The 13,284-nt window shown below is 42.7% G+C and overlaps 1 protein-coding gene across 1 annotated transcript in view; it reads left to right on the forward strand.

Annotated features, from left to right (window-relative positions):
- ERMP1 (endoplasmic reticulum metallopeptidase 1) overlaps positions 1–2,034 on the forward strand; it is a 67,872-nt gene extending 65,838 nt beyond the window's left edge. Inside the window, exon 15 of the mRNA XM_075317508.1 lies at positions 933–2,034. Coding sequence (XP_075173623.1) covers positions 933–1,097 — 165 coding nt within the window. The 3' untranslated portion in view covers positions 1,098–2,034. The remainder of the gene's footprint in view (positions 1–932) is intronic.
- Positions 2,035–13,284: the final 11,250 nt, after the last annotated feature.

Consider the following 13,284-nt stretch of genomic DNA (forward strand, 5'->3'; position numbering starts at 1 on the left):
CCTGCATACACTATTGGATGGAGGATGCTGAGCCTTGTAGTTCGACAGCTGCTGTCTGCTCTCCTGCATACACTATTGGATCGAGGATGCTGAGCCTTGTAGTTCTGCAGCTGTCTGCTCTTCTGCATACACTAGTGGAGAATGAAGAACACATTGAAGAAGGAAATGACATCAGACCTTTTTTTTTTGTTCACTGATAAAAAACGCATAAGGACGCAGTGAGCAAAAACGCAGCAAAACGCAGCAAAAAAACGCACCAAATCGCGGCAAAACGCGTGCGTTTTTTGCCGCGTTTTTTCGACGCAGTTGCGTTTTTGTGCGTTTTTAGCGGCCAAAAACGCACAAAAACGCAGCGTCAAAAAAACGCAGCGTGTGCACATAGCCTAAAGTCTTCCTCCTCTAGACCCAGTGATCAAGTGTTTTCCAGGTACATGGAGGAGCAGAAAGCTGCAGAGTCCTAGGAGACCTGTATTTCCACTGTAACTAGGGCTAATTTATAGGCTTAATCAGGTATACAAAAAAAAGTCTCTATTGATATGCCCCCAAAGGTCTTAACCTTTTGGGGGGCAGAATGTATGAAATCTATAAAAAATAAATAAAAAGCAGGGAAATATAAATAATAAAAATTCTACTGTTAACCCAAATCACTACAGAAGTATTACCCCAACCATCTGAAATATAAATCAGATAGTACATTTCCGATGCAGCACTTCACTGGACAGTATGTGGCAACAGGTGCTGCTGATAAATTGTCTGCAAAGGTCTGTGAGGATTGCGCCAATCAGTTGGTAATGTGGGAGAAGGCTTTTGTACTTTAAGAAATTCTTTTGTTAATCTTTACAGCGTAATAAGTGGGTACACCAACCCACTTTTCTTGCTGTTTGTCATACGTTACATGCCACTGATTTTTGCTTTTTTTTTTTTCCCCCCAGAGTTCAGGTGAAAACCTCGATGGAATAGTTACAATTGCAGCGGCTTCACATTATTTCCATGGGAAGGATCAGCACTCTCCTGAGCTTGACTCCTTATTGCGGAGGTTCCCAGACTGGAGCTTCCCATCCAGTTGGGTCAGTTCATACAAGCAGTATGTGTATTGAGGTCTTTCTGTGCAAGCATCGACATAGTGCTGTGTGTGGTACACCAACGATGTTCGGGTGAAAGAATTATGGGAAAAGCATTTGCATTAACTATAATCACAAATAGACAACTGCAGTTCCTTATTATGAAGCTGAGGGAAGCGGGTCATTTTATAAATCATGAAAACTGCACTGAATTTTCTAGAGGAACGTGGAAAATAATTTTGGAGAAACGCTGAATTGGATATGTCCTATGTATTATGAACTACACTCATGCAAATCAGAACATTATATCTGGACTTTTTAGTATTTTCTCACTGGATTACCCCTGTTTACATGGCATTAATGTGGTCTAGACTAACGTTACCTGTACTGTCTGTATTATAACATGTACCAAACTCGCTCTCCAATCGCCACCACTAATGGTCTCACCGGCTGCCGTTGCTTGTTCCTGCGCTATCATTTGTCCTCTAATACATGGAAAGTAGGAGTTTGCCTACCTCGAAAGCGAATCATCTCTGAATAATAAAGTCTTGAAATCCGTCCTGGAGGCAGAACGCAAAAAAAGTACTTGAGATCTTGTTCTGTTTGACAGGGATTGCACTACAGCTAGATTTCAAAAGGACACGTCAGCTCTTCTGATTTTTTTTTAGTATATTATTATATTTGTATGCCTTTACTGGTATTACTACTGGAAATATATGAATAAAGACTGGAAAGTACTATCATTATTCATCAAAGCTGATGTTCTATCTAAACATCCAGTTAGCAGGAGAGTACTAACTTCCACTTGTCAGTTCATATATTTTTTTTTCTTAAGGAGGAATTGTACCATGCAAAGTCTTAAGAAAAGTTGCTCCAGAATTGTCTAGAATATTCAAGATTCTCCTAAAAAAAAAAAAATCTATAATCATGAATCTACTAATCAATAAAAATACATGGAGCTTTATTTAAATAACTCGCTCTGTCTGAACTCTTTTTTTTTTTTTTTTTTTTTTTCTTTTTAACCAAGCCTACCATTTCACTGCTTTTATTTACTGAAAAAAATACATTTTTGGTTAGGTGCTCTGGACAAAACATTTGCCACCTGCACGAGTTCTAGTTTAAAGGGGTTATCCGGCTTATTTTGTCTTTTTTTTTTTTTGTCATTTCACTATTGGGCTACATTAGGGTAGGTAAGTAGATAGCAATGAGCTACCTGCCCTGCTGTCAGCCCCTCTCCCCAGCTCAAAGCGGTTACGTGACCGCTCCTGCTGCGATTTTGCTTCTTACTATAACGTCACGTTGATAGGGGCAGGACCTTGTTGATGGGCAACACAGCCGACTTCATGTTGCCACCCTGCTGGGCGGCTACAATGCGTGGAGTCCCTGCCCACCTTCCCCCGCACCCTCCCAGACATTCCGTAGTGCAGTGGTCTCAAAGGGCCGTGCAGTCAGCACTTTATATCAGATGACAGATTCCCAGGCGCTGTGCAGATGTGAACTCTGTATACAGCTACTGCAATGATCAGCCGCTGGCCAATCAGAGATCAGCAGCTGATCCCTGGAGAAGCTGTATAGAACGTTTGTCCCTGTGCAGCCCCTGGGAATCTGTCCTCTAATATAAAGCGTGGTCAGCGGCAGCCCCTGATGCTTCAGGGCAGAAGGATGGGGCACATTACTATATTATGGGGACAAGGATGGGCACATTACTACATTATATATGCGGTGGATGTGATGCGAGGTGATTGCACTGTTACAGATGAAAGGTAGTATCAATGCTCTGTATTTCCAATGCTGGCACCATCAGTGCTGAGCAGAATACTGACAGCCAATGTGTGCAGAGGGTGGGGCTGGACAGTGAGGCCGGGCGGTGCCAGCTCTGACTGATGTTTGGCAACCAAGAACAGGAAAAATTCAAGTTTGGTTGAGCTGCAGGTAAAGTGGCTGCAGAGAATAAAGTGATAAAGAGGAACAAAAGTTAGAAAACAAAAAAAAAATAAAAAAAATGTAGGGATGTTTTAGATGACAATACAGCACAGATAAACTCCAAAAAAAATGTAAGTTAATGGCGGACAACTCCTTTAATATTTAGATTTTTAAACTGCAGGCAGATCAGGTTTTGGATTTCATTTTCTCAGCTATTAAATGGACTCTCTAAAGCTAGGTTCACACAATGAATATTTGATGCAAAAAAATAGAATGCATTAAAATTCCAGAAAAATAAGTGGGACTTATCATAATCCCATGCCCACTGTGCTTCTGTACTCAGTGTAAAATGACACATTTGTGGATTTAAAAAAAAAAAAAGCAACACAGATTAATTTACAGTAAATAGGTGAAATTTCTCCATAGACTTGAATGGGATGAGGAAAATTTGCAGGGAAAGAAATACATGTAATTCTCACTTAGCTTTGATAAAAGTTTATTGATAAAGTAAAGTTATAAGAAGGATCCAAAACAGAGCAGTTGTTTTTAAAAAATATGAATGCCAAAAGGAGACAAAAACCACAGCGTAAAAAAGCACTTTCCAGTTGATTGACAGGTCTCCCATCTATGCAATAATGCAGCCGGCTCTGATTCATGATGCTCGTGGTTTGGGGAGCAGGAATTGACTGACAGGTTTCCTTTTAATCAAAAAAAGAAAAGTCCACAGCACCTTGGTTAAAAAACTTAAGTGCCTGTGCACCAGCACAATCAGCACCTCAGGATCGCACGTCCATGATCAAGGGATCACTTGAAATAACATACCAATAATACGGATGACAGCGCTCCTCCGGGAGAAAAATACATGCAATTTCTTTATTCCATCAGTTGTATAACAGCAACGTTTCGACCTGGTGGTCTTTGTCAAGCATGCTTGACAAAGACCACCAGGTTGAAACGTTGCTGTTATACAACTGATGGAATAAAGAAATTGCAGGTTTCCTTTTAATGTGATCTGCACATGGACCCATATTATTTATTGGTTATGATGACCTAGGAAAGGTCATCAATATTGTATGTCAGGATAACCCATTTTAACCCATGGAGTGTATTCCAGGGAAATAATTAAGCTCCAAGCCCATACAGTTTCTAGTCTTGTTTCCCGCTGGTTGTCTTTTACAGCGTTTTATAATTGGAGTAAATAAAGCAATGAGAAAGACCTAGCTGATCCTACGGTAGAGAGTATATGTGATGGGAGATGTAAGTTACAGGTCCAGAAGTTTCCAGATACCATTTAATAAATCAACCTGCTTATTGACTGCTGCAGTCTTCAGATTTCATGGATCCTCAGATAAAGGAATAAGCAGTGGGGAGCAAGTCTTTGGAATCTACTTCCCAGATAGATTTCCGCAAAGTGTGATATAAAGCCACGTTCACAAACTGCAGATTCTGCAAATGCAAACAACACAAATAGACTCAGAATAATCAGTTTCCACCAGAATTCTCAAAGTTGGACAAAATTGTTACAAATTTGGGGAGGTTTTCCTAGCTGAATTGGGGCTTCTGTTTCCCTAGCAGATCGGTAGTGATGGGCGAATTCGCAGATATCCGGGATCGGCGAGACAAACCGTATTTAAAAAAAAAACCAAAAAAATCCCGTATCTGGACAGATGCTGGTTCCCATGTAAATCTATGAGGACCAGAATCCGGCGCTTAAAAATGGTGATAGGAGGATTAGAGCAAGTGCGCTATGCTTACTGAGTCTCCGTTGCTGCTGTAAATGCTTCCGGACTGCTCAATCTTCTTCCGGAGCTGCTCGTTTACCTTCATGCATATTCACTGCTTCCCCCACCCACGGGCAGTCCTGGAGTCTATAGGCCCAGTCACACTAAACAACATCGCTAGCAACATCGCTGCTAACGAACAACTTTTGTGACGTAACAGCGATGTTGCTAGTGCTGTTGCTGTGTGTGACATCCAGCAACAACCCGGCCCCTGCTGTGAGGTCGTTGGTTGTTGCTTAATGTCCTGGGCCATTTTTTAGTTGTTGCTCTCCCGCTGTGAAGCACACATCGCTGTGTGTGACAGCGACAGAGCAACAACTAAATGTGCAGGCAGCAGGAGCCGGCTTCTGCGGACTCTGGTAACCACAGTAAACATCGGGTAACCAAGAAGCCTTTACCTTGGTTACCCGATATTTACCTTCGTTACCAGCGTCCGCCGCTCTCACTGTCAGTGCCAGCTCCTGCTCTGTGCACATGTAGCTGCAGTACACATCGGGTAATTAACCCCATGTGTACTGTAGCTAGGAGAGCAGGGAGCCAGCGCTAAGCGGTGTGCGCTGGTAACCAAGGTAAATATCGGGTTGGTTACCCGATATTTACCTTAGTTACCAAGCGCAGCATCACTTCCACACGGGGCTGGGGGCTGGTCACTGGTTGCTGGTGAGCTCACCAGCAACTCTTGTAGCCACGCTCCAGCGATCCCTGCCAGGTCAGGTTGCTGGTGGGATCGCTGGAGCGTCGCAGTGTGACATCTCACCAGCAACCTCCTAGCAACTTACCAGCGATCCCTATCAGGTTGGATCGTTGTTGGGATCGCTGGTAAGTTTAGTGTGACTGGGCCTTATGATTGGTTGCAGTCAGGAAGACCCCCAGCCTGTGTGACAGCGTCTGATTGCTTGCAATCACAGACCATGTCTGCGGGTCACACTAGGGGTATAAAAATAAATAAATTGTCATAGGGTCCACTCGTATTATGATACGCAGATAAAGAATGCTGCAGCCCCCGGGCATGCACTTATCTCGGATGTTTATCAAAATAAGAGGAACCACATGCAGCTTTTTTTTTTTTTTATGTATAATTTAATTGAATAATTTTAAAACGGCATGCTGTCCCCCCAGTTTTGATACCCAGCCATGATAAAGTCCCACAGCTATGGGCTGGTATGCTTAGATTGGGGAGACCCATGCTTATTGCCCCTCCCCCAGCCTAGAAATAGCAGCCTGTAGCCGTCCAGGATTGTCACATCCATTAGATGTGACCATTCCGGAACTTTACTCAGCTTTTCCCTATTGCACTTGCATGGTCGCAATTGGGGAAATAAGGAGTTAGTAACAATCCACAGCTGCCACTAGGCCATAGATTAGTAATAGGAGACATCTATGAGACCCTCCCTTACTAATATGTACAGTTGAAACCAGAGGCTTACATACACTATCTAAAAAGACGTATGCGTGTTTTTTTCGCTATCTGACATGAAATAAGAATAAACCTTTTCCATTTTAGGTCAATTAGGATTATCAAAATTATATTTGCCAAATTCCAGAATAATGAGAGCGAGAGAATGTTTTAAGGAATTTTTATTACTTTCTGAAAACTTTACATACACTAAAGGGGGCTTTACACGCTACGATATCGTTAATGTTTTGTCGTCGGGGTCAAGTTGTTAGTGACGCACATCCGGCATCATTAACGATATCGCAGCGTGTGACACTGACCAGCGACCTTAAACGACCTCAAAAATGGTGAAAATCGTTCACCATGGAGAGGTCGTCCCAAAGTCAAAAATCGGTAAGGGTTGTTTTTCGTTGTGGTTCGTCGCTCCTGCGGCAGCACACATCGCTGTGTGTGACACCGCAGGAGCGAGGAACGTCTCCTTACCTGCCGCCGGCCACAATGCGGAAGGAAGGAGGTGGGCGGGATGTTATGTCCTGCTCATCTCCGCCCCTCCGCTTTGATTGGCCGGCCGCTTAGTGACGTTGCGGTGACGTCGCTGTGATGCCGAACGTCCCTCCCTTTTGAAGGAGGGATTGTTCGGCAGTCACAGCGACGACGCTGACCAGGTAAGTATGTGTGACGCTGCCGTAGCGATAATGTTCGCTACGGCAGCGATCACAAACAATCGCATGCGCGACGGGGGCGGGTACTTACACGCTCGCTATCGCTACACATTGCTAGCGATATCGCTACCGTGTAAAGCTCCCTTAAGAGTACTATGCCATCAAACAATATGGAACAGCCTATATAATGATCGTGTTTGGGAACTTCTGATAGGTTTATTGGCAACATCTGAGATAATTAGAGACACACCTGTGGATGTATTTTAATGCACACCTAAAACACACTGCTTCTTTGTGTAGCATCATTGGAAAGTCAAAAGAAGTCAGCCAGGATGTCAGGACGAGAATTGTGGACTTGCACAAGTCTAGTTCATCCTTAGGTACAATTTTCAGATACACGAAGGTGCTTCGTTCATCTCTACAAACAATAATATGCAAGTACAAACATGATGGGAATGTCCAGCTAGCATACTGCTCAGGAAGAAGTCGGGTTCTGCGTACCAGAAATGAACGTGCTTTGGTCAGACGTATATATCAACCCAAGAACAAAAGGAAAAGCCCTTATGAAGATGCTGGCGGAAGCTGGTAAGATTGTGTCATTATCCACAGTGAAACGAGTACTGTATCAACATGGGCTGAAAGGCCACTCTGCCAGGAAGAAGCCATTACTCCAAAAGTAACATAAAAAAGCAAGATTAGTGTTTGCAAATGCAGACAGGAACATAGACGTTAGTTTTTGGAGACATGTCCTGTGATCTGACAAAACTAAAATTGAACTGTTTGGCCATAATGACAATTATTACGTTTGGAGGAATAAAGGACTTGCTTTGAAGCCTAGGAACCCCATCCCAACTGTGAAACAAGGGGGTGGCAGCATCATGTTGTGGGGTTGTTTTGCTGCAAGTGAAACTGGTGCACTTTGTGAAATAGAAGGCATCCTGAGGAAAGGAGATGTCTTAAGATTATGTGGCAATAATGAAGCAACATCAGGTTAGGACCTAACGCTTTAGCGGAAATGGATCTTCCAAATGGACAATGACCTGAAGCATACTTCCAAACTGGTTACAAAGTGACTTAAGAATAACAAAGTCAATGTCTTCGAGTTGCCATCACAAAACCCTGATCTCAATTCCATTGAAAATTTACAGGCAAAGCTGAAAAGGCAGGTGCGAGCAAGACGACCTACAAACATGGCTCAGTTACACCAGTTCTGTCAGGAGGAATGAGCCCAAATTCCTACCAACTATTGTGAGAATCTTGTGGAAGGATCTCCAAAATGTTTGACGCAAGTTATACAGTTTAAGGGCAATGGTACCAAATACTAATGAAATGTATGTCCACTTTTGACTTTGCAGAAAGTAATAAAACTGCCTTTCATTCTCTCTCTCTCATTATTCTGGTATTTGGCCAAATATAAATAATTTAGGCAATCCCAACTGACCTAAAACAGGTCCAGCGTAATCCACACGAAGTCCCATGACCATTCCAGCTCTGCTACATTTGCATCTCTTGGCCCAAAAAAACGGTTTTGACACCGTTTCAGTGAGGTATTCTGCCAGGACGTGCAAATTTGGTGCTGAAATGTCTGCACCAAATTTGCACCTCCTGGCAGAAAACCACAATGACATGGTGTGAAAACTGGGTGTTTTTTTTGCATTTTTGGGCCAAGAGATGCAATTTTGGTGATGACATTTTTACACCATATTCCTGCATCCAAGCTATACCTCCTGGCAAAAAAATTGCATGCGGTATGAGTTAATGTGCGGCCCCGGAAGAAGAATGAGCAGCCCAGAAACAGTTACAGCCACGCCGGAGACTCTATAAGTATAGCGCGCTTGCTTAATTTTATTATTCCTTTATTTATTTATTTATTTTTTGTTATTTCCAGAATTGCCGGATCCATATTATTAGCTGGCGTTCCCTGAGAACTCCAGGCACGGCCCCAAGATACTTTTCAAACCGCGCAGATCCGGACTTTTACAGTCTGGCTCCATCCATCACTTCAGATCGGTCATACTCGTTATAGTGTCCTCTTGTCTAGGGAATGCCACAAATTGAATAGGGAAGCCTGATTTTGGTGATTGAACATATGGGTTCACTAGTCTAAAGGACTAAAGTGCAACTTTTCAGTGTATCACAAACTGTTTTTAAGTGTCAATGTTTGAAGAAGAAAAAAAAAAAGTTTGTGATAAACTAAAACATTGAACTTTATTCAAAGTTACCTAAAATACATCAGTAAATAATCTTGACTTAGGAAAATGCTGATGTCTTTCTGCAATTTGCTGGAAGCTGAGGATTCTGTCAGAATTTAGACCTGGACTTGATCCTAAATCCTGACAACTTCCAGTGACATTTGTTTTCAACAATTCATGTGAATGGAGTATTTTATACCTCATTAACAGGCTCAGGGAAATATCCATATGGAGTAATGAGCTTTCTGTCGTCTTCTCTATATAGGATTCCATGCTGGAAAGATGTGGATGCAATCAATTTGATTTCTGCAATTAATCTGTGTGTAATTCAAGTTTCAGTTATATATGCCTCCCTTGGATTTTTCTTTTTTTTTATTTATACCAAATAACGTAGTGTGAAGATGCCCTAAAGATTCATTAACACTAGAAGTCCCAGAGAGGGGTCATTTAACATTTCTACCTTTGGAACCCAGAGACTGGTCGAATGACCTGAAGGATTTTAGCTAACTTCATATAATCCCCGTCTTTTGTTTTGTAATTAAGGCAATTACTGTCGCACCACAGGAGGTTGTTGTTTTCCATTGAGTTTAGCCATTTAGTTTCTAGTTAGTTCTATTCAGTTTGGACTAAAGGCCCCTTTACACACTGCAACATCGCTAACGACATCGCTGTAACGTCACCGGTTTTGTGATGTAATAGCGACCTCCCCAGCGACATTGCAGTGTGTGAAATGCATCAGCGACCTGGCCCCCGCTGTGAGGTCGCTGATTGCTACAAATCTTTCAAGACCATTTTTTTGGTCCTTTGTTTCCCGCTGCGCAGCATGCATCGTTGTGTTTGACACCGTTACAACGACTTTGTTAGCGACTTCCCTTTCAAATAGCTGATTTGAAACGTCCCCAATGACCAGCTAGGTCGTTCTGCAGGTCCGCATCGCTGCTGCGTAGTTGCACAGGTCTGCCTGTTTGACCGCTCACCAGCGACTCACCAGAGACTTTGTAGCGATCCCGGCCAGGTTGGGATCGCTGGTGGGATCGCTAGAAAGTCTCAGTGTGTAAAGGGGCCTTAAGGGTCATTTGACCCTCTTTCGGGACTTCAGGGGGGAGCTCGAAATTTCTGGGACTTTTAGTGTTAAGGGGAGGACGGGAACTGAAATTCTGAATGGTCGCGCTTGTACTCTGTTGCCATATTTGAGTGCTGGCTGGGTCTAACAGCTAAGTACATAGTATAAAAAAAATGGTGGACTCCAAATATTACATTTTTATGGGAACTTGTGAATCAAGTGTCCTCTGAGGATGTATTTTTTGAACTTCCCAAAAGTTGGCTAAGGAAGAGACATTTTCTTTGGGCAAAGAATAGATTCCGATGTTCAGGAATTCAGCTGTTGTTATGGCTTTATAAACCACTACGAGTATGTGATGGAAAGGATAATTGCCACAATTCATTAAGACTGGAGTTTCATCTTAATGAGGAGCGTGCAGGAGTTGGCTACATCAAATTTGTTAAAGTGAACCTGTCAGGTGCAATATGCACCCAGAACCACGAGCAGTTCTGGGTTCATATCTCTAATCCCTGCCTAACTGTCCCAGCATCTAGTAGCAAACAAAGAGATGTTTAGAAAAATCCTTTATGATATGCTAATGAGCGCAGGAACAAGTTGCAAGGGCGTTAGTTCCTGCTCTCATTTTGCCCTCTTAGCATGTTAGCACGCTCACAGAGACGTGCTGCCATGCTATTCAATGCCCATAGCCCAGCGTCATTATGGGCATTGACGTGCGTACCTGTGTCCGTTGCACCGCCTCAGATGCCAAGCTTAGGGTCAGTGCGCATGGATCAGAAGTCTCGGTACTTCCTGTCATGCATGCTAGACCTCTCTGAAGCCGGGACACATACACCCAGCTTCATAGTGCGCATGACCGGAAATGTGGGGCATGCTGATCCATGCGCACTGACCCTAAGCCCGGTGTTCTGAAGCAGTCACAACAGACACAGGTACGCGTGTCATCGATGATGACGCTGGGCAATGGGAACTGATTAGCATGTTAGCACTCCACTGTAGGCGTGCTAAGAGGGCGGAATGAGCGCAGGAACTAACGCCTGTGCTTATTAGCATATAATAGCAGATCTTTAGAAATACCTTTTCTAAAGATCTCTTTATCTATGTTAGTATATACAGGGACAGTTATTAAAATTATGCACCCAGAAATGTTCGCGGATCTGGGTGCATATTGCACCTGACAGGCTCCCTTTTAAGAGAGTAATAAATATAATGCATCTTATCAGTAACGTGGGCCTCGCAAAAATGTTACTTTAGTTGAGTAAAGAGTAATATTTCTGGCGTAACAAACACAGCCGGTTTCTAAGAATTTGATGATTGGACATGGATGTGCCCTATCCCTTCCCCAGTCCTGCCCATTTTAACAGTGGCTTATAACTTGGAAATAAAAAATATGCAAATCTGATTGCAAAAAAAGGCTAAACTAATAAATCTTTAAACAGAGCCTTGAATATTGCCAATGGCAAATCTTGCCTGGAATTATTACAGGATAAAAACAAATTTGATAAAAAGTCCAATCAAATCACCTTTTCCACTTCGTACAGCAAGGCTTTTGACAGGATAAAGGTAGCCTTTTTGCGCTTTATTCCTCTTCTTTATCAGGATGCCGACCTTGCCCATATATTATCAAATGGGGTTAACATCGTTGCCAAAAAAGCAAGGACGATTGGAAACCAAGTTTCCCCCAGCTTTTTTTCCTCCAAAGATAACACAGGAACATGGCTCAGTGTGAAACGCTCCTACAAATGTGGATCGCAGCGTTGCAATTTGTGCAGGTATATGGACAAAACACAAGTTTTTCCCATTGGTAATGATTATTCTTACAAAGTTCCTACATTTATCAATTGCTCCACCACACATCATCTACAGAACCTCTTGTTTAATATGTGATAAAAATTATATTGGATGTATTTCTGAGCATACCAATCTACCATGTATGAATTTTACACTTAGAAAACAGTTTAAAGGTAGTATATCAATTAGTTACACCCAAGGCTACCTCAATTAGTATGTCTAAAAACAATTTTTAATGAAATAGATTAAAACAATTTAGAATTCCACCTGTGAAATGTGACACACACAAAACATCCCAGGACCATGATACAGCCTCAATAGTATTCACCTATGGAACACAACGGTTGTTCCAATTTTATATCACTCTCATGGGATTCAACAGTTAGAAAGATCTCTAAATGACCCTCCTTCTCTCTTTCCTCTACCTGCCAATGGAGATATAACCAAGGTTACACGTACCCTAACGGTAAAAAGGTGCCCCCATTCCTCGGCGGCTTTCCCTCCTATGATATCCCTATACTCCCTTCTTATCGGGTAGTCTGAGGGGCTATACCATCAAATAGTGAGGGAATATAGAAAATAGTATACACTTATCTGAGATAATTCATGTCAAAAATTCGTTAGCGTTTGTTTCTCCCTTGAGGTGAAGGTGTCCCGGCTTTCATGGTCCTCAACCCAATACTATAAAATCAAAAAGTCTCGACGCGTTTCTCCCCATTACATCCACTGGGGTTCATCAGGAGACGATATTTAATAAGGGGCCCAATCGCCTGTGGAATAAATATATATCAACATAACCCCAAATCCAAACCACATGAATTGTCTATAAGATAATGAAAAAGGCAGCAATTAACATACCAGAGAGTTTTCAGAGGGCTACTTGTTCTGCAGCACGCACCTCTCCATGCAGATGTATCGCATGGTTGACCTGCTCTGTAGCTGCTCACAGTTAAATGCCCCCCATGTAAAACTGATTGGTTAGGTGATTAACCCCAGCGACGCCTACATCTCCTTGGAAACCCTGGAGGTTTATCATTATAAGCCAATTACCAGGCCGGGAAATCTCGGCCCTTGCCGGATGTAAACAAACCCATGTGACCTATCAAAGTCACATGATCGCATAAGCCAGGTCACCTTATTACCATATGCACGCCCAGCGTGCAAGGTCCGGAAATGACGTGCAGCAAACAAGCCTTCCAGCTGACAAAATCTAAATGGGCGTAAAACATCAAAAGGGCACATGACCGCACAATTTACATAATCCCACATACGGAGCAAGGCTCCGCCCCCCTCCGCATCATTCATTCACAAACAAAGGATCCAGGACTAATAGGAGTAAAACGGCATGATCGCCTATATTGCAAACACACTCCCATTACCTCCAGTAAGCACATCCTCACCAGACTGTAGTTTGCAGA

Source organism: Anomaloglossus baeobatrachus, chromosome 1, assembly GCF_048569485.1.
Source record: "Anomaloglossus baeobatrachus isolate aAnoBae1 chromosome 1, aAnoBae1.hap1, whole genome shotgun sequence".
Lineage (NCBI taxonomy): Eukaryota > Metazoa > Chordata > Amphibia > Anura > Aromobatidae > Anomaloglossus > Anomaloglossus baeobatrachus.